Consider the following 19,290-nt stretch of genomic DNA (forward strand, 5'->3'; position numbering starts at 1 on the left):
CTACTGTTTCCAGACAGATAATCTAATCAGCCAGTCACATGTCCTGGGGAAACAAACAACCTCCCTCTGCAGCACATTCAACAAAGGAGGGCGGGGCTGAAAGGGAGCTGGGACTCTTATCTCTCTCCCGATCTCTTGCTGATCAGCTGCTGAGCGGGGTCCTTTCAACACCCCCTTTTCTCTTTGTAAAATAAAAAGCACAATCTGCTTTTGGCCCCATGGCAATTTAGCTCCAGGGACCACCATTCGCTCCATAAAATGCACAGGTATTTCCCCTTACTTTTTAGGAGGAAAAAAGTGCGTCTTATGGAGCGAAAAATACGGCAATTTTTCTGGTTCCTTTTTCCTCATTGTCTAACTGGAAGCCTCATTTGCCTCCCTAAAGCATAGCGAGCGAGAATGATGCTTCCTGCCGTAGCTGATGTCTAAAGTTCGCCTTGATGAACGCAGCGTTTGGAGCCATCCCTATCCTACTCAGGCACCCGTCTGTCTACGGCCTTTCCCGGATCACAAACAGCCTGTTCCTCAGTAATGGCGAGGCCGCCAACAACAAACACTTCCTCTACGCCAACCACATCACCACAGTTATCAACGTTTCGGTGGAGGTGGTCAACACTTACTTCCCCGACATTTACTACATCCACGTCCCCATAACAGACTGCCCCTCGTCCCGCCTTTTGGACTTCTTCGACCCCGTAGCCGATAAGATCCGCACCGTGGAATCAAACCAAGGCCGGACGCTAGTGCACTGCGCTGCGGGCGTCAGCCGGTCCGCCGCTCTGTGCATCGCCTACCTGATGAAGTACCACTTTATGTCTCTGGCAAACGCCCACGCCTGGGTCAAGTGCTGCCGACCCATCGTCCGGCCCAACAACGGCTTTTGGCAGCAGCTCATCCAGTACGAGGAGAAACTCTTTGGGAAAACCAGCGTCAAGATGGTCCAGTCCCCGCTGGGGGTGATTCCTGACCTCTACGAAAACGAAGTCAGGGTCATGATAGCCTTGTGACAATTACAGAACTCGCGCCCTCCGGAAGAAGGGGGCTCAGCGGAGCTTAACGAACCCCGACGCTATCTTTACTAAGTGTGAAATTTTGCCCGACTCTGTCCAGTGCAGAGCCCTATTGCCTGATGAAGAAGAAGGGGGGGCGGGATTGTCGATAAGGGGGTGCTCTGTGTGCATGCGTGCGCCTTTTTCTTTTCTATACATAAAAGCGACAAAAAATTGAAAAAACAAACAAACCATAGGCAAGCTCAGTTTGTGACTCCTTTGTGTCTCGTTCCAAAATAACAACGCCTTCAGCGGAGCGGGAGAGCTTTTCTTTTGGGAAACACCCAATGTTGCAACAAAGCAGGACTGTAGTGCCTGGGGTTACCAGACCACATAAGTGCCAACCCTAGGGGGCCGGGGTCCCTTGCCCCCTACCCAGTACAGTGGTGCCCCGCTAGACGAAAATAATTCATTCTGCGAAAATTTTCGTCTAGCGGGTTTTTCGTCTTGCAGAGCGGCAATGACAGCCGCGCTCCGCAAAACGTAAAAAAAAGACGAAAATTTTTCGTCTTGCGAGGCAGCCCCATAGACTTTTTCGTCTAGCGAGGCATTCGTCTAGCGGGGCACCACTGTAATTTTTTTCTGCAGGATACGGGTGGTGCTGTGGTCTAAACCATTGAGCCTCTTGGGCTTCCCGATCAGAAGGTCGGCGGTTCGAATCCCCACAACCGAGTGAGCTCCCATTGCTCTGTCCCAGCTCCTGCCAACCTAGCAGTTTGAAAACACACCAGTGTGAGTAGATAAACAGGTACCTCTGCGGTGGTAAGGTAAATGGCATTTCCGTGCACTCTGGTTTCCGTCACGGTGTTCCATTGTGCCAGAAGCAGTTTAGTCCTGCTGGCCACATGACCCGGAAAGCGATCTGCGGAAAAACGGCAGCTCCCTCAGCCTGAAAGCGAGATGAGCTCTGCAACCCCATAGTTGCCTTTGACTGGACATAACTGTCCAGGGGTCCTTTACCTTTTTTTACCTTTAATTTTCTTCTGGGGGCACAGCACCCTCGATATTCCCCTGTCCCCTTCCTGCTTCCCTCCCTCCCTCAGTCTGCTGCCTCCCCCCAGCCAGGAGCCACCCTCTGTTTCTGGCTTGCCTCCAAGAGGAGCAAGGGGGCACATGTGAGTGTGTAGCATGTCTGTCCCCTGCCTGGCTGCCCACCCGTCCTTTGCCCACTTGCTTCCTTGCTTGCTTGCTTCCTCTGTGTGGCTTGGCACGGAGCTGCCTAGCAGGAGCACACAGGCAGGCCAGCAGAACTAGTATTAGGTTCATCAATTGACTTGCACACAGAGCACCTATATTAATAAAATTGAACAATGTGTTTAATTAGTAAAATAAAAGACTACTTGCATTTTACAGTATTTCCTTAGGCTTCTTTAAAGGTAAAGGGTAAAAGGACCCCTGACCGTTAGGTCCAGTCGCGGACGGCTCTGGGGTTGCGGCACTCATCTCGCTTTACTGGCCGAGGGAGCCGGCATACAGCTTCCGGGTAATGTGGCCATCATGACTACACCGCTTCTGGTGAACCAGAGCAGTGCACGGAAACGCTGTTTACCTTCCCGCCGGAGCGGTACCTATTTATCTACTTGCACTTTGAGGTGCTTTCGAACTGCTAGGTTGGCAGGAGCAGGGACCAAGCAACGGGAGCTCACCCCATCACGGGGATTCGAACCACCGACCTTGTGATCGGCAAGCCCTAGGCTCTGTGGTTTAACCCACTGCGCCACCCGCTATGGACCTGCATTAAGACTTTATTTGGCGATACTGGTTGCAATGTCATGCTACGTACTTACCCGAGGGCAAGGCTAATTCAATTCAGTAGGACTTATTTCAGTGTAGGATAGCATAAAATTGGCAGTGGAGCAAAGATACCAGGGATGTAAATCGTGGCTGCCTGGGGCAGGTCCCACACTGCTAAGCCCTAGTCCAAGTCCAGCCTGGTGACCACCAGAAGTTTTACACTACAACTCCCATCACTCTCAGCCAGCATGGCCATATGATTCTGGAGCTGATGGGAGTTGTAGTCCAAAACATCTAACAGATGTTTGGCTGGGTGGGCAAAAACGGTCATAGCAGATAAAAAAAAAAAAACTTTCGCTTGAGGTAGAAGCTTCACAAACAACATCAATTGAGCAAAAAGGTTCTGTGAAGTCCCACTGGTGCTCACAGGGCTGAACCACCAATGATTTAGTCTGGATGCAAACCCACAGAATACAGATAGAGAAGTGCTCAATGTAAATTAAAAATAATCAGCTTGTTCCTGGGCACATTCTAAAGCATCCTACAAAAACAAGATTGTTTTGATGAACAGAAAGGTTTCTACGCCATCTTGCTTTGCCTCTCCAAAGATACTTCCCACCACCAATGAAGCCTTGGAAGATGATTCTGTAGCCTCCCAAAAGTCTCTGTCTGTGAGAAGTGTCTCCAGATCTTCTTTTCCTCCAAAGAAACTTGACTGGTGTACATTCAGAAAGTTGGAAGAGGGGGGGTGGGGAAGAAAAGAATCACGTCCCTCCTGGCAGAGTGGCATCCACACAGTTCAGCCAGAAATTGGCACAGCTGGCATGATAACAGCTACCCTGGTACATAACAGGACCAGAGTTTCCAGAACTCACCTGAGAAGGCAAAGAAAAATAAATTGGGCCTTTACGGTCATGGCTCCCTGTCTGCAGGATACCCTTCTTGGAGAGATCCACCTGGAGCCTTCATTAATATCTTTTCAACACCAGTTAAATATTTGTGTTTTCCCCATGGCATCTCATAGACTAAGAAGTCGTTTTGTTAGTAGTGTGCTGCCAAAGCATATTGTGGCTGTTAAGGGTGTTCTTCTGTTTTCATGCTGCAATGAATCTGTACCGCACAGAAGTACACCTGGCATCCTCATTGTTCAGCTTTCAGTAAACGCTGAAAATGCTCCTCTTCAATCAGGCCTTGAACACCTGAGATGTGAGTTTTCCCACCATATTCCTGTGACTGTAATGTTTCGATTGTTTTTAATTCTGAATTTTAAGCTGACGTAACCCACCCTGGGACCTTGCCAGTGAAGGGAAGGCAATAAATTTAAAAACAACAACTATTATGGCCATTTTTTAAATGTGGATAAAGGTAAAGGACCCCTGGACGGTTAAGTCAACTGTGGGGTTGTGGCACTCATCTCGCTTTCAGGCCGAGGGAGCCGGTGTTTGTCCACAGACAGCTTTCCAGGTCATGTGGCCAGCAGGACTAAACCACTTCTGGCACAATGGGACACTGTGACGGAAACCAGATCGCATGGAAATGCCATTTACCTTCCCGCCGCAGTGGTACCTATTTATCTACTTGCACTGGTGTGCTTTCAAACTGCTAAGTTGGCAGGAGCTGAGACGGAGCAACGGGAGCTCACTCCGTCACAGGGATTCGAATCACCAACCTTCTGATCGGCAAGCGCAAGAGGCTCAGTGGTTTAGACCACAGCGCCTCCCGCGTCCCTTACATTTGAATAACAAGCAACTAAAATACTGCTACCAAATAGCAGTAGTGATGGTGATAAGAATAGACAGTGCTTATTATAATCATATCCCAACCTTTTCTCCCAAGGAGTTCGAGGCAGTGTACATGGTTCTCCTCACTTAATCCCCACAACAACCCTGTGAGGTAGTTTGGCTGAAAGGCAGCAACTGGCCCAAGCTTCATGGCCAAGTGGGGATTCAAACCCTGCTCTCCTAGGTCCCTAGTCTGGCACTTTTAACACCAGCATCTAGAGGACCACAGATTCCCCGTTCCGTGTGTGAAACAAATTTAAAAAGGAATAATCTCACCTGGGGTTCCCGCTTCACCTCAGTTAGGCAAACCCCACAGATTGGTTCGGGTGCTAGGTCAGAAGCTGACAAGTGAGAGTCACTTTCCCCAGATGGCTCCAGCAGGTTAACATTCTGTAAGCAAAGTCAACAGAGGGGGGGGCACCCAAAGTGTCAGAACCTGGCTTCCTCTGCCCCACAGCCCAAATCAGCAACCCCAGGCGCTTGGTCAAGGATCAGAACTCTGAAGAGGCACGCTGCCAGTCAGAGCGAGCAATGCTGAGAGAGATGGTGAAGAAGGTTGTAGCTCAGTAGCTGAGCACCTGCTTTGCATGCAGAAGGTCCCAGGTTCAATCCCCACCATCTCCAGGTAGGGCTGGGAAAGACTCTCTGCCTGAAACCCTGTAGAGCTGCTGCCAGTCAGTGTAGACAGCGCTGAGCGTGATGGACCAAGGGTCTGATTCAGCACAGTGCTTGCAGAAGGCCTCAGGTTCAATCCCTGGCAGCATCTCCCAAATTGGGTTGGGAATGTCCCCTTGCCTGAAATCCTGGAGAGCTGCTGCCAGTTAGTGTGGACAATACTGAGCTAGACGGACCAGTACTTTAATGAAAGGCCATGTACCCACTGGTGGAGGAGGGGGGGGGGTACTGTGGGTGCCGTCTGCTCCGGGTGTCATCCCTGTGGGGGGTTACATCGCCACCCCCGTGGGATGCTCGCCACGGGTGGTGCCACCCCCCTGGGACGCTCGCCATTCGCCCTGCCCCCACAGGCGGCTAGCCCTGCCCCTGGGTGCACAACATGTGCACCACTCTGGGTGCCAGAGCAGCTAGCTCTGCCTCTGCATGTACCCAGAAGAACAGAATGATCAGATGATGTGGACATTCCTGATCTAGATGGCCCAGTTCTGTTTGACAGCTTTCTATCTTCCTAAGGGACAAATAAATAAGCTGCTGCTTATTTCACCGCCAGAATGACGACACCATTTCCCAGAGTGCCATTGACCAAGCCTCAGCAAGCCAAATAAATACAGACCCTCCAAGTGTCCCAGTTTTGACAGTCCTGGATTTACAGAAGCCATCCCAGTTTCTGATTGGATCCCAGAATGTCCTGCTGTTCCTTAGGATGTCCCTGTTTTCATCAGAGAATTGTTGGAGGGTATGTGAACAAGCTTTCATCAGAGAGAAACCCACCAAATAAGCTAAGCAGAGGGAGAGGTGGGGTCAGGGCCAGCCCTTGCCTCCGGTTGTTCTTCATGCACCCACTAAGACCTCCTTACCAGCATCTGGAATACAGAATGGCCAAAGGCGAGAAAGGATAGGAGGTTGTTCCAGGCCAGATCCACCTTGCGCAGGCAATGCAGCAGTGCTTCGCTCTCCGCTCTCCGAGCCTTCATCCCTTCTTCCAAGCGCTTGGAGACCCGGTACACTTCCGACAACCCTGGTTGCAAAAAAAGAAACAGCAAGCAAAGTCGTCCTCTGCAGCTGTCGGGATACAGATTTGCACGTGCACAAGCATAAACTGTTGGAGTGGAGTTACTTAGGAAAGAATTAGCAAGGAAGGATATCGCCTCTGGGGGTTCAAGTCACATCTTGCAAGCATTGCTACAACAGCCACTTCCCAAAGGCCACTGTTGTGATCCAGCTGCATACCGGCAAATTTAAGCTGCCAGTGGCTCATTTAGGCTAGCATCCTGCTCTCACAGTTAGCAACCAGATGCCCACAAGCAGGACCCAAGCACAAGAACCCTCTCTCCTCCTGCGCAGAGGTGTAACATTGGGGAGGGCTACAGGGGCGGTTGCAAATTTGTTAGGGGCGCAAAATTTCAACACCCGGTGCTGTTTCAATACAGCTGTGCAAAAAGGTAAAGGGCCCCCCGGACGGTTAAATCCAGTCAAAGGCGACTATGGGGTTGTGGTGCTCATCTTGCCTTCAGGCTGAGGAAGCCGGCGTTTGTCCACAGACAGCTTTCTGGGCCATGTGGGCAGCATGACTAAATCGCTTCTGGCACAACGGGACACCATGACGGAAACCAGAGTGCACAGAAATGCCATTTACCTTCCCGCCACAGCAGTACCTATTTATCTACTTGCACTGGTGTGCTTTCAAACTGCTAGGTTGACAGGAGCTGGGACAGAGCAACGGGAGCTCACTCCGTCGCAGGGATTCAAATTGCCAATCTTCTGATCGGGAAGCCCAAGAGGCTCAGTGGTTTAGACCACAATGCCACCCAAATCCCTTTCTTCTTCTTCTTACAGCTGTGCACTTCCCTAGCTGGGGTCTAATGAAAATGGCTTCTCCGTGTGAACCAGGAAGTGACCTCTCCAGTCAATGGAAACAACTCTTCTTATCTCTACAGCTGCAGTTTCTTGGGTGACACAAATGCAGTTGGATTTGCATGTGTATTCCACCCGTTTCCATCCACTTCCCTTCCTTCCCTCCACGTGGCTCCGGGCCTTGGCAACCCATGCTACATCACTGCTCCTGAGCTTTCCAGCAGCTGTTATTCAGAGGCATTATTGTCTCCAACCATGAAGGCTGGGCATAGCCATTTGTTAAACTTTTCCATGAATTTGTCTAATGTCTTTTAAAGCTATCCAAGTTTCTTGGCCCCCACTGCCTCCAGTGGCAGTGAGTTCCATAGTTGTGTGAAGAAGTACTGTCTTTTGTCTGTCTCGAATCTTCCAACATTCAGCTTCACTGAATGGCCCCCCAAGTTCCGGAAAAGGGAGAGCAATAGGCAGTAGAGGTTGTGACACTGGGCCTTTTTTTAAATAGGCCAAATTCCATACCATACCCAGGATATATGCAGTCCCTGGTGCAGACAGCAGCACCTCGCTGCACACAGATGGGTGACTGATGCCCGCGAGGATTTCGTTGGCATTGCTGAATACCTGCAGGGTAAAGAGGGAGAGAGGCTGTAACCAAAGTCTTGGGGGTGTTCATCTCTGCACGCCAGACCTGGGTCACTAACAACCGCAAACTCTGATGCACAGGCAGTTGTCACAGCAATCCAAACAGCCACACTCCTAAGACAACGCGACAAAAGTGAGGTTTTGAACCATGCGGACATTTATAGTTCCAACAGAAAGTCAGCTTTCTCCCTCATTCCTGCATTGCTTAATATCCAACCCGATGAAGAGTTCTGCTGGACTCAGAAGCTTGCTAGCTACTGCATGACGTTTTGGCTGTTAAAAATAAAGGTTTCTTTCTTTTTTCTTTTTCTCCTCCCCAAAATAAAAGTGGCAGTTTTAACCCTTAGCCACACATGCTAATACCCTACCCCTGCCTCCTCTTACTTTATTTCGGGTGCTTCCAGACAGCTGCTGCTTTTTGCAAGGGATCGAACATGCATATCAGCAGATTCAGCTTGTGCTAATGAAGTGGACTCTGGTGCACCAAACTCTCCTCTCCCCCAAAATAAAAATTGCACTTTTTGCAGTAAGGAAAGTGACAGGGAAATGCACAGAAAAGCACGGGGCAATAATTGCTCAGTGCAACATCTTATAACCACCCCACCCCACCCCAAAAAAAATCAGAATGAACGCTCAGTAGAGAGGATTGCCTAGAAGCAATTTAGGGGCACTTTTCTCTAAGAAAAGTTAATTTTGCCTCATTCCCTCCAGGCGAGTGCCTTGAGGGCTAGAAACTTTGCCAACAGTGGGCAAAGCAATGAAGGTGGGGGGGGGTTCCACTTTGTAAAGCTAGCTAGTTTCTGCACTCACACTCTCCTCCATCCTCTATTCAGTCAAGCAAGAAGCATTATCAGAATTCAAATGCCCATCCCAGCCAGATGAAAACACTCAAGGAGTTTGCAGAGCGGGTGTTTGTGTGTCCTATGGAGAGTCCTGAGTAGACCAAAAGTTATGTGTTTCACAGGTGTACTGAGCCTGGAAATTCTGGTGCATCCCTGTGTGCTCACAGGAGCCTTCAAGGCTCTACTACAGACTGTGCAGAATAACTGAACCAGAGCATTCAAAGAGGGAGGAGCAGCCATGGCTCAATGGTAGAGCACACATTTTGCCTGCACTACAGACCACACCGAGTTTAGTCTGTGGTAAGCCCAGAGTTTGGCCAAACTGTGAGAGGCAGTGAAGAATAGGCGTGCCTGGCGTGCTCTGGTCCATGGGGTCACAAAGAGTCGGACACGACTGAACAACAACAAGCCCAGTTGAGGGGCAAGCGGGTGGCGCTGTGGGTTAAAGCCTAGGACTTGCCAATCAGAAGGTCAGCGGTTCGAATCCCCACGACGGGGTGGGCTCCTGTTGCTCGGTCCCTGCTCCTGCCAACCTAGCAGTTCAAAAGCATGTCAAAGTGCAAGTGGATAAATAGGTACCACTCCAGTGGGAAGGTAAACGGCGTTTCCGTGCGCTGCTCTGGTTTGCCAGAAGCGGCTTAGTCATGCTGGCCACATGACCCGGAAGCTGTACGCTGGCTCCCTCGGCCAGTAAAGCGAAATGAGCACCACAACCCCAGAGTTGTCCATGACTGGACCTAATGTTCAGGGGTCCCTTTACCTTTACCCCCAGTTGAAAGGATCTCAGGAAGCAAGTGATCGGAAAGATCTCTCTCTCTCTCTCTGCCAGAGATCCCAGAAAGGAAAACCGCTGCCAACCGGGAGAATTCAGCTAGATGGACTAATGGTCAGGGTCAACATCAGGCAGACTGAGACACTCATGGGGAAGTGTGTGTCTTGGGGAGAGTCTCAAGGGCCAGATGGAGAGGACTTGAGGGCCACATTCAGCCCCTGGTCCAGTCAATCATTTGGAAACTGGTTTTGGGAAGAGCAAATATTTAGCCAGAGAAGAGTTGGAAAAGCAGTTTTGTCCTGGCTGCATCTGTGGAATGTGCAGGAATTAAAGAGAGATTTGAGGAAGGCTTTTCAAAAGTCCTTTTGTAGGGCTCCAGGCACACTAAAAATAACTATTTATCCAATCCTTCGGTTCCTATACCATAAGATGATCCATGTCTTCTCTCCCTCCAGGCCGACACTTGCCACAGAGAAGGAAAAACAATACACTTTTCAAACCAGAAACTGAGAACGAAAACCTAAGTTATGCAACACTTCATTGAAGGGCGCTGAGTCCCCAAGAGAACTGAATAGAATCAAAGGGCTGACCCACATATGCCGGTGCAATGACTAAGTTCAACCAGCAGAGGGGGGAAGACGCCAAACACACAGCCAGGCAGTAAAAAATAATAATCCTGCAATCAGCATTTGAAAGGTTTTTTTGTCCCAGAAAACTGATGGAGTGGACAAAGGACAGGAATGAGGAACGCAAAACAGGACATACCGGTAGGTTTAACTTGTAAGAATGGGAGAGAAGAAAGGCTCAAAACTGCCCATATAAGCCACACCAGGTAAAAAGGTAAAGGACCCATGGACGGGTAAGCCAGTCAAAGGCAAGGCGACTATGGGGCTGCGGAGCTCATTTCAGCTTCAGGCTGAGGGAGCTGGCATTTGTCCACAGACAGCTTTCCGGGTCATGTGGCCAGCTTGACTAAACCGCTGCTGACACAACAGGACACCATGACAGAAACTACACTGCAGGGAAACGCCGTTTACCTTCCTGCCACAGTGGTACCTATTTATCTACTTGCACTGGCGTGCTTTCGAACTGCTAGGTTGGCAGGAGCTGGGACAGAGCAATGGGAGCTCACCCTGTCACAGGGATTCGAACCACCGACCTTCCAATCAGCAAGCCCAAGAGGCTCAGTGGTTCAGACCACAGCACTACCCACGTCCCATACCTCCAGATGTGTCCCCCCAGCTGTTTTGGACTACAACTTCCACCAGCCCCAGTCTGTACAGATGACGATGGTGCTGTTTATTGATATTAGGCTTTTGCTGTTGCTTTACTGGGTCTCTTCTGAGGGTTATTCTATGGATTTTATTGTAATATATTGGTGTTTTCATCTGACATTATGCTTTGTGTTCTAAGTCGTTTAGAGGCTCTTTATGCAGAAAGCAGTTAATCAATTGAATCAATAGTTGCTCAAAGCAACTCCCCATAGGGAGCAGAGAAGGTCTGCCCCTGCTATAGTGGCAGATCAGTCACCATACCTGGGAACGTAGCTGTTATGTACTGAGTTGAATAGGATCCAAAATGCAGCCGTCTGATTGGTCCTAGAACAATAGGATTGAGATTGCAGCAGTCTGACTGTTCCCAGAACAATAGGATTGAGATTGCAGCAGTCAGATTGGTCCCAGAACAATAGGATTGAGAATGCAGCAGTCTGATTGGTTCGCAGGAGCCACCCAATCCAGCTCCAGGTGGAAGTGAATCCGCACTCCGATTGGCATACAGGAGTATCCCGGAATTAGCCAATCACGTGGGGCCCATTGTGAAAATAGTGTATATAAAGCAAACGTTTTGGGGGAACTGCATTCCTCACTACTATGAGCTGAATAAAGAGCATGAAATTCACACTTGACTCCGAGTATATTTCAGTAGCGTACTGTACTAGCAAATTCAGAAGTTCAGGGCCCCTTAATTGTAGTTATGAAAACATTGTGGCTAATAGCCACCAACAGCCTTACCTTATGGATCTGCTGCAAGCATCTCATCAGATGGGCAGCCTCAGAGTTCATCAGCCTTGACAGGAATGAGGAAGAAGTTAAAGAGTAATCTAAACTGTAAGTGGTGGCGGGGTTTCACCGACCATTGCTCCTCTTCCTCCTGCCTCTGGTCATGGGCAGATTAACATAAAATGAGTGTACAGTAGCAGCTGAATCTTTCCCCTTTATGTTGTCACCATGCCAGGGAAAGCTTTGCCTGCTATATTTCTGGGTGCCGTGCATCTGTTGAAGACACTGGAGGAGTATGAGTTGTAGCTCAGCGGTAGAGCATCTGCCCTGCATGCTCTGCCACTTTTAAAACCATAAGGACTAGAATCTTAATTTATTTTTAGGGGAAGGGCAGTAGCTGAATCTGCTTTGCATGCAGAAGGTCCTAGGTTCTGCTTTGCAGGCAGAAGGTCCTAGGTTCAAACCCCAAGGGCATCTCCCGGTAGGGCTGGGAATGTCCCCTGTCTGAAACCCTGGAGAGTTGCTGCTGTCAGTCAGTGTAAACAATACTAAGCTAGATGGACCAGTACTTTAATGAAAGTCCATGTACCCAGAAGAACAGAATGATCAGGTGATCTGGTTTTCCTGCAGTGAAAAGAAAACCCGAAAGAGTCCACTGGCACCTTTAAAATGGCATCTTGACAAAGCAGGCTGTGGTCCATGAAAGTTTTTTCTTACCCAGTAGGTTTGTTAAGCATTCAAGGAAACACAGGAGTGTGGAGATAAAAACAGCCACTAATTCCTGCTGTTTGCAGCAGACACCCAGCTGAAAGGTGTGCTTTCCCCTCACTTCTAAACAGTCTTGCTGCTAACTTCACATCTGAGTGTTTAATGCAGCCTGCACTCAACCAGATGTTTTGGCCTGCCGTTCCCATAATCCCTGCCCAAGGGCTGGTGGGCACTGCAGTCCAAAACATATGGAGAGCACCAGGTTGGGGAAGGCTGATTTAATTCTTCCACACCCAAAGGGGATAGCTTTCTTGGATGCCAGAATGCAGCACTTACTGCTTTTTTAAAAAACAAAGCAAGACAAACAAACTATTAAGCACGGCTTCATGGGTTTTGAGTGCACCACACACATCGTTATTGCTCTGAATTTCTCTCTCCAGCAACACACACATGCACACACCTGTCAGTCCACCTAGAAACAAAATCCACAGCTTCTTTAAACTCCTGTAATGTAGGAGGGAAGCCCTTGACCTACCTGGAGAAACAGGTAAGTCCTCTACAGCTGGAATTCAAATGTGTTTTCTGGATGAGATATGTGGGCGAGCAAACGACTTTATTCCTTTCCCCAAAGTAAAAGTACTGAACAGGAACCTGGCTAATTCTTTCTTTACCGTCTACAGGAAGTTTGCTTTGTGCTACTCCAGAGTCAGCTGACAAACTCTGGATTCTGAGCAGGCAAGTTTTCCCACCTGAGCTCAGTGTAATCTCCTGCGGCTCCCAGGCGCATTGCAGAGTGAGAGTTCACAAGACGCCAGGTTTGCCACAACCCAATAAATTCATTCCTCTCGGTAAATTAAGGACAGATCCACACCATAAATTTAAAGCACAAGACTTCTCTCAAACAATTCTGGAAACTGTCGTTTGTTCAAGGTGTTGGAAACTCTAGCTCTGCGAGGAAACTACAGTTCACAGGATTCTGTGGGGGGGGGGAATCATGTGTCTGTTGAACAACTGGAACACTTTAAAACACAATGTAGTGTTTAAGGCTGTGTTCTTAACTCTGCTTGACTGGAAGTAAGCTCCCTGAATTCAATAGGACTTACTTTTGAGTAGACATTAGGTTAGGATTGCACTGTTAATGTTTCTCTTTAAAGCACTATAATATAGGCATGCTTATGTTACTGCTTTTTATATAAACCGCTTCAATATGTTTATTATATTTAGTTTATATAAATATAGGGTTGCCAACAAAGCATTCTGTCTTAAGCAATGACAACCATGATGTAATTAAGCAGGTAATACATTATCTCCCTGCCAGGAAAAAGATTCTTTTTGTTGCTCTGTCTGCTGTTAGAGGAGGAGGAGCACAGCCAGGATGTAAAGGTGGCAACTTGGGCACAAGAATATAAACCAAAGAGTTCCACTGTGTTTACAGAAAGCCAGATGTCTTTTCCAACTAGCTTTAAGAATTCAGACACACAGATAAGCAGCAAAAAAATAAATTATTTCCAAAACAGGATAAGCCTCATATCATCATGTCCACTGTGTTCTGAAAAGCTAAAGCCAAGAATGCGTTTATCTGTTGCTGGTTTTTAACTCTTTCATTTTGCAGCTGTTTTCAGTAGTTTTAAATGTGCTTTTATTACATCATTTAATTTATTAAAAATTGTGTGCTACCTTGGGAGTCCTTGTCCTTAAAGGTGATTTGTACAGGGTGTAGGAAAATATATAAGAACTACAAAACCTGGTGTGCTGTACCTGGATTGTTGGTGCCTCCAGGTGACCAGTTTCTTGAGCATCGGTCCTGATTTGTTTTCAGGGAGGTTAGACGATGTTGGCTATTGATTTGCAGTGAGATTGCACACAACGTTGGCTGTTTAACGAGATTCATTTTAATTTGTATGTTGGGGAGGTTAGATGACGTTGCATCGAAACAAGGGTTATCTCACCGTTTCCATTGCGTTTCCCCACGACTTTCATTATTGCAAAAAGTCTAATCTTTTTGGCAGGAAGTGACTGGATCTCACCTGAAAACAGCAACAGTCTGAAAGTACCATCCGTTCATCCAGAGATCAGAGTGCTAAATTGGGAGCTCTTTTAAACGACCCACTATTCAGCCTTCGTCCTGACTTGTTTGCACAAAACTTTAACATGGTGCTTTAAATGTACAGTGTTTGCAAAACACATTGCTCTGTGTGTGGCAGCTTTGGGGATCCCTTGTCCTAAATCCCTTGTCCACTTTCCATTTCCTTTTAGAGCTCCGATGTGCTACATGCAGGACGGACGTCCATCCCGTGTGACATTCCCTGGCATAAGGATCCTGCATTTCTTCTACAGTTCCTGTGTTGAAAGGCACAGGAGCCGTGCTGGAGAAAGAAGGTGACAAACCACCAGGAACAGAATGTTCCCCATGCAGTGCGGCTCCCGGGAGGGTGAGATCATGCCAAGACGTTAATCTTGTTAATCCAAATTGGGAGAGGGGGGGAAGGGTGATAGGCAAGGGAGAATAAGTTCCAAGCAATATTATTTTCCCCTTTCGTTGCCTTCCTGGGCCCCTTACTGAAGGGTAATAGCCAGGGTCAATCAAAGATCCGTTTTAAACTGGGATGAAGCAATAGAGCTCCAGGTCTCCCCTACATCAGCTCAAATATATTGCCAGTGGAAAGCTCCTTATTGCCTCAGGATCTCACTAAGAAAACTGGCCAGATCAGCTGAGGGAAATCTGTGGAGGAGGAACAGATGGCCTAAGACAGGGATAGGCAACCTAAGGCCCGGGGGCCAGATGCGGCTCAATCGCCTTCTCAATCCGCCCGTGGACGGTCCGGGAATCAGCGTGTTTTTACATGAGTAGAATGTGTCCTTTTATTTAAAATTCCTCTCTGGGTTATTTGTGGGGCATAGGAATTCGTTCATCCCCCCCCCCCCAGCAAAAAAAATATAGTCCGGCCCCCCACAAAGTCCGAGGGACAGTGGACCGGCCACCTGCTGAAAAAGTTTGCTGACTCCTGGCCTAAGATGTGGCTTCATCTGCCGCCTCCATTTATTCCACACATTGGGGGGGGGGGTGAGGAACCTCAGGCCTGTCGGGGAGTCAATGTGGCCCTCCAGGCCTATCTGGCTCTTGGAATGATCACCTGGCTACATTCCCTGTCCCCAGGCCCCGTCCTTCACCAGCTTTGCTTCCTACCCGGCCATGAGTGTTTTTGCCTGGCTGGAATATGCCCTTGAACTCTGATAGCGCCTCCTGCTTGCCTGAACGGCAGATAGTGTTTGAGTGTGAGTAGGAACCTGCCTAGTGTATATAAATCAAAACTCATATTTGTTTCTCCACCCATCTTTGCCTCCAGTCCCGCCTACCCCTGGCACTGTTGCCCGGAAGAGAAGACCGCCCTCAGGCTGAAAATGGTGCTACACCCCTGGTGTAGGATGAAAAACCTCCCCTTCAGCTCGCTGCTGGCAAAAGCAGCCCTTTCATGCGATGACCGGCTGCCATGGCAACCGCCCATGATGGGCAGGAACAGGCATTTTCCTCCATCGCCCGCCTTCTCTGGCAACGGAAGGGCAAAGACCTTGGGGAATTATCCTCCTCCCTGATGTAGAGCTATTTCTTTTCTCGAAACAGCTGCTGGAGGTGGAGGAGTGGGCTCCGGCTCTCCCTCTCGCCCACATCTCTGTTCCCCTCCCTTCCTTGGGTCGTTCAAGGACACAAGCACAACTGCTCAAGTAAGACAAAAATAGAGCTTTATTTGAAGGGCAAATGAAACCGGAGAGGCCGGCCTGGCCTTCTTTGTGCTCTGGTTACGCCAGAGGTTCCCTCAGTCGCCCGTATCTCGTTGATCGGATGGCACGACCTGGACGGTTTATGAAAGGAGAACTTGACACATGTCCCTAGCTGGGGCGGTTCAGGCTGGATGTGATACTGCAAGGATCGCTCACTTCTGGAAGGAAGGGTCAGGGGCGGGCAAGAGCGGCGACGGCATCACCGGACAGGAAAACGGATAGATACGATTCCCCAGAGCTGTGCGTGGAAAAATGGCGATGCCTCCACTACGGTGGTGGTTTCCTTAACACTCTCCCACCGAGGACCTCAGCGTGGCACATGCGGTCCTCTGCCTACCCTTTCTATGCTCACGACAAAACCCTGTGAGGTAGGCTAAAATGACAGACGCAGTCAGTCGGGATGTAACGATCCTAGCTTTGCAAACCATGGTTTGTGAAACCGAGCCTACGCACTCCTTCCCCTCCCCTGGTGGCTTCAAGGAAAGGGCCGTAGCTCAGCGGCAGAACATCTGCCTTGCAAGCAGAAGGCCACGGGTTCAATCCCTGGCACCTCCAGGTAGGGCCGGTGGCGATGTCTCAGATCTGAAACTCTGGAGAGTCACCGATAGCCCGCGTAGGCAGTTCTCAGCTAGGTGGACAGACAGTCTCCGATTCTGTACGAAGCAGCTTCCTGTGTCAATACTGGTGAACCAACCCAGTTTCCCATTACACACGAAACTGTAGCTTTCTGTCACTAGCCAGAATTCGAAAACAATGAGGTATGAAGCCAGGATAGTTATGTCCAAAGAGTGACTGGCCTGAAGTCACCCAGTGGGCTTCATGGGTCCCGATTAGACACTTTTCACAACTACACCACTCCGGTTGTCACAAAATACCTTGTGCTTTATGGACAACTCAGGCGATGGGTAACAATGACACAGGGCCCACCTCCCACTGTAGAAATGTGGTTTCATGAAACAAATGGTATTGGGGGGGGGAGAGACCTCTGCCCTTCTATCAATCCATAAACAGGAGGCCAGAAGAGACCAGAAGCCCAAGAACTCTCAATACTGAATTCCTCAACAGTGGTGGTTTTTTTCCCTACCTTCCCTTGCATACTGCCTCCAACAGTGGACAGAGGACAGACACTGGCGGGGGGGGGGGGCAGGCTGCTCCAGCCGATGTATTTTGGGTACCACTAGAACAGACAGACCTGATCCACCAGCACTTTCAAACACTTTTACTCAGCCCTATATGAACGTATCCAGAGGCATCGTCGTATTGACTTTTCCTCATGTCAATGGACAAAAGTGGTGCCTTGCGAATTTTTATCTCAGGCGCAAAAGTGGCTAGGGCTGAACCTAATTCGACCCTCCCCTCCTCCCAAAAAAGACACACACATATTGTTAAAAAAAAAATTGAATAATTTACACACTGGAAAAAACATTTGGCCACACACACCCAGCACTGCTGAGTGCTCACGGCTAGCCTTCTAGTGGTAATCTTATTAATCTGCTAACAGTTCTTTCTGCTGCACCAAATTGATTCTGGCAGGATATGTGGGGGTCAGTTCAGCCTTTATGTTTCCCCTAACACTTGAGTAGGGAAACAGCTGTATCCACAGCCTTTTCACCAGGCACAAATGTGTTGGCTCTGCCTGTGATATCCTGAACCCAGCCTTCCCCCAAAATGGTGTCCTCTTAGATGTTTTGACTACAGCTCCCAGCAGCCCCCAGCCAGAATGGCTGTAGTTGTAGTTCAAAACAGCTGTGCTGGTAGGGTCTGGTAGAAATGGAAGAACAAAACATCTGGAGAGCGCCAGGCTGGAGAAGCCTGACCAACACACACTGATTATCAGACCCCCTTTGCTATAAATGACAGCAAGCCGACATTGGCACATCTTGCGGACATTACGGATATGTACATTAGCCCCCGGTTGGAGAGAATGTGAAACACAAAACGGGACAGCCAGTGTCGTAAGGGGGAAATGACAACCCACTTCTATAGGAGTGGCTGAAAGCCAATCAACACTTTGCTGGTGAACCACATGACACATGAGTTCCACATCAAACCGCAGGAATGAACACCATACTATGCAGAGTGAACACTTCCCTGCGTGTAGAAAGCTATCCTCCCAGGGAGTTTGGGTGGGCTAGAACTCTCACCCCCTCACATGCTAGACTTCCGTGTGCAAGCAGAAATTGGTCCAAGAGAATTCTGCACCATATGATGTGCATGCACAGACTGACCTTGACTCCTTCAAAAATGGGGTGCATCTCCACCCCACAAGTAAACAAATACAAATGTGTCCAAAAGCATTTTACCCTGTGGAGGGTAATACTGACCATTTTCACCCACTACCAGTGGGCTTAATGGGTGCCCATTCATCAGAGGATTTCAGTGAATCTGGTGGGCAGGTGGGAAATGCCCTTCGAATATATTATCACAGGCCAAACAGTAAAGATTTTCTTCATCCACCGAAAGCAAATGAGCACCCTAAGGTAGGAGAGTTAACTAGTCCAGGGATGGGGGACCTCTATAGTCCTCCAGATGCTGGGACTACAATTCCCATCATCCCTAACCATTGACAATGATGGCTGGGGCTGATGGGAGCTGTAGTCCAACAGGAACTGGAGAGCTGCAGATCTCTTCATCCTTGATGTAGCCCAGTGAGGATAAGGAAATACTAATGGGTGTGTACTCATAAGCAAATGTGCATCTCTCTCTCTCTCTCTCTCTCTCTCTCTCTCTCTCACACACACACACACACACACACCCTTAATGCATTAGCAGGCAGCACAGAAATTAAACATCCATCCATAAAAATTGCACTATACGCCACCCCACCAGATGGCAGTAGAGAACGGAAACAGACAGACAGACAGACAGACAGACACACACACACACACACACACACACACACACACACACACACGTCCCTGAACACTTTTCATCTCCATGTTCCTCCTGTATAGGAGCTCCTCCCCCCAGCTCATTCAGTAGGTCAGTACCAAGTGGGGAGCCCTGCCCAAGGAAAGGAGGAACTCTGTGCCACCTCCCTCTGCAGGCATCAATCCCACAGCGCCCTTGGAGGGTTTGGGAAGGAACTGGCACAAGAATTGGCATGGCTGCAAAGCGGCTTGCGGAGATCAGAGGTGCACTCCAGTACACATTCAAGTCTCAACGTTTTTAAAAAAGGAAACACTTGGTTTCCCCCAATATTTAGCCCTATGAGAAGTAGTGGCTGGTGCCAGGGAGCTCTGCTGAGGCAGCTCCGCACTTCCCCAGAGTCTGCATGTTTGAATTATCTGCCTCGGAGGAGCTGGGGAGCCTACCTGCATGTAGAAATCTAGCACACCAGGGAGAAAATGAGAATAGAACCCTCTCTCCCCAATGTGCTAGCTTTCTAGGGGCAGGGATTTTAATTTAAAAAAACAACAAAAAACTATGTAGGTGAGAATTCAGATACGCAGCATC

At 48.9% G+C, this 19,290-nt stretch overlaps 2 protein-coding genes across 3 annotated transcripts; one reads left to right on the forward strand and one right to left on the reverse strand.

The window, feature by feature from the left end:
- The first annotated feature begins 360 nt into the window (after positions 1–360).
- DUSP18 (dual specificity phosphatase 18) lies at positions 361–1,065 on the forward strand. Its single transcript, XM_033136369.1, has one exon. The coding sequence runs from the start codon at positions 441–443 to the stop codon at positions 1,005–1,007; it is 567 nt and encodes a 188-aa protein (XP_032992260.1). The 5' UTR covers positions 361–440; the 3' UTR covers positions 1,008–1,065.
- Positions 1,066–3,278: 2,213 nt separating this feature from the next.
- On the reverse strand, positions 3,279–13,893 carry LOC117039033 (synergin gamma-like). Of its 2 annotated transcripts, none has more exons than XM_033136064.1 (6): positions 13,813–13,893; positions 11,359–11,413; positions 7,615–7,711; positions 6,097–6,257; positions 4,841–4,954; positions 3,279–3,658 (listed from the first exon to the last, which is right to left on the reverse strand). In XM_033136064.1, exons 1-6 carry the CDS (start codon positions 13,851–13,853, stop codon positions 3,548–3,550), a joined length of 579 nt encoding a protein of 192 aa, XP_032991955.1. In that variant the 5' UTR covers positions 13,854–13,893; the 3' UTR covers positions 3,279–3,547. The 2 variants fall into 2 exon arrangements, with proteins under 2 accessions (XP_032991955.1, XP_032991957.1); XM_033136066.1 differs by lacking the exon at positions 13,813–13,893 and adding an exon at positions 12,590–12,997.
- Positions 13,894–19,290: the final 5,397 nt, after the last annotated feature.

The sequence above is a fragment of the Lacerta agilis genome, chromosome 17, assembly GCF_009819535.1.
Source record: "Lacerta agilis isolate rLacAgi1 chromosome 17, rLacAgi1.pri, whole genome shotgun sequence".
Classification (NCBI taxonomy): domain Eukaryota; kingdom Metazoa; phylum Chordata; class Lepidosauria; order Squamata; family Lacertidae; genus Lacerta; species Lacerta agilis.

Bases quoted from the DNA above. Each gene is read 5' to 3' on its own strand.
- DUSP18 (XM_033136369.1), top strand. From the start codon at position 441: ATGAACGCAGCGTTTGGAGCCATCCCTATCCTACTCAGGCACCCGTCT.
- LOC117039033 (XM_033136064.1), bottom strand. From the start codon at position 13,853: ATGCTCAAGAAACTGGTCACCTGGAGGCACCAACAATCCAG. The intron at 6,258-7,614 runs GTATGGTATGGA...TTTTGCAACCAG, and splicing joins AGGGACTGCATATATCCTGG to GGTTGTCGGAAGTGTACCGG. The intron at 4,955-6,096 runs GTAAGGAGGTCT...CTTTGCTTACAG, and splicing joins ATTCTGTATTCCAGATGCTG to AATGTTAACCTGCTGGAGCC.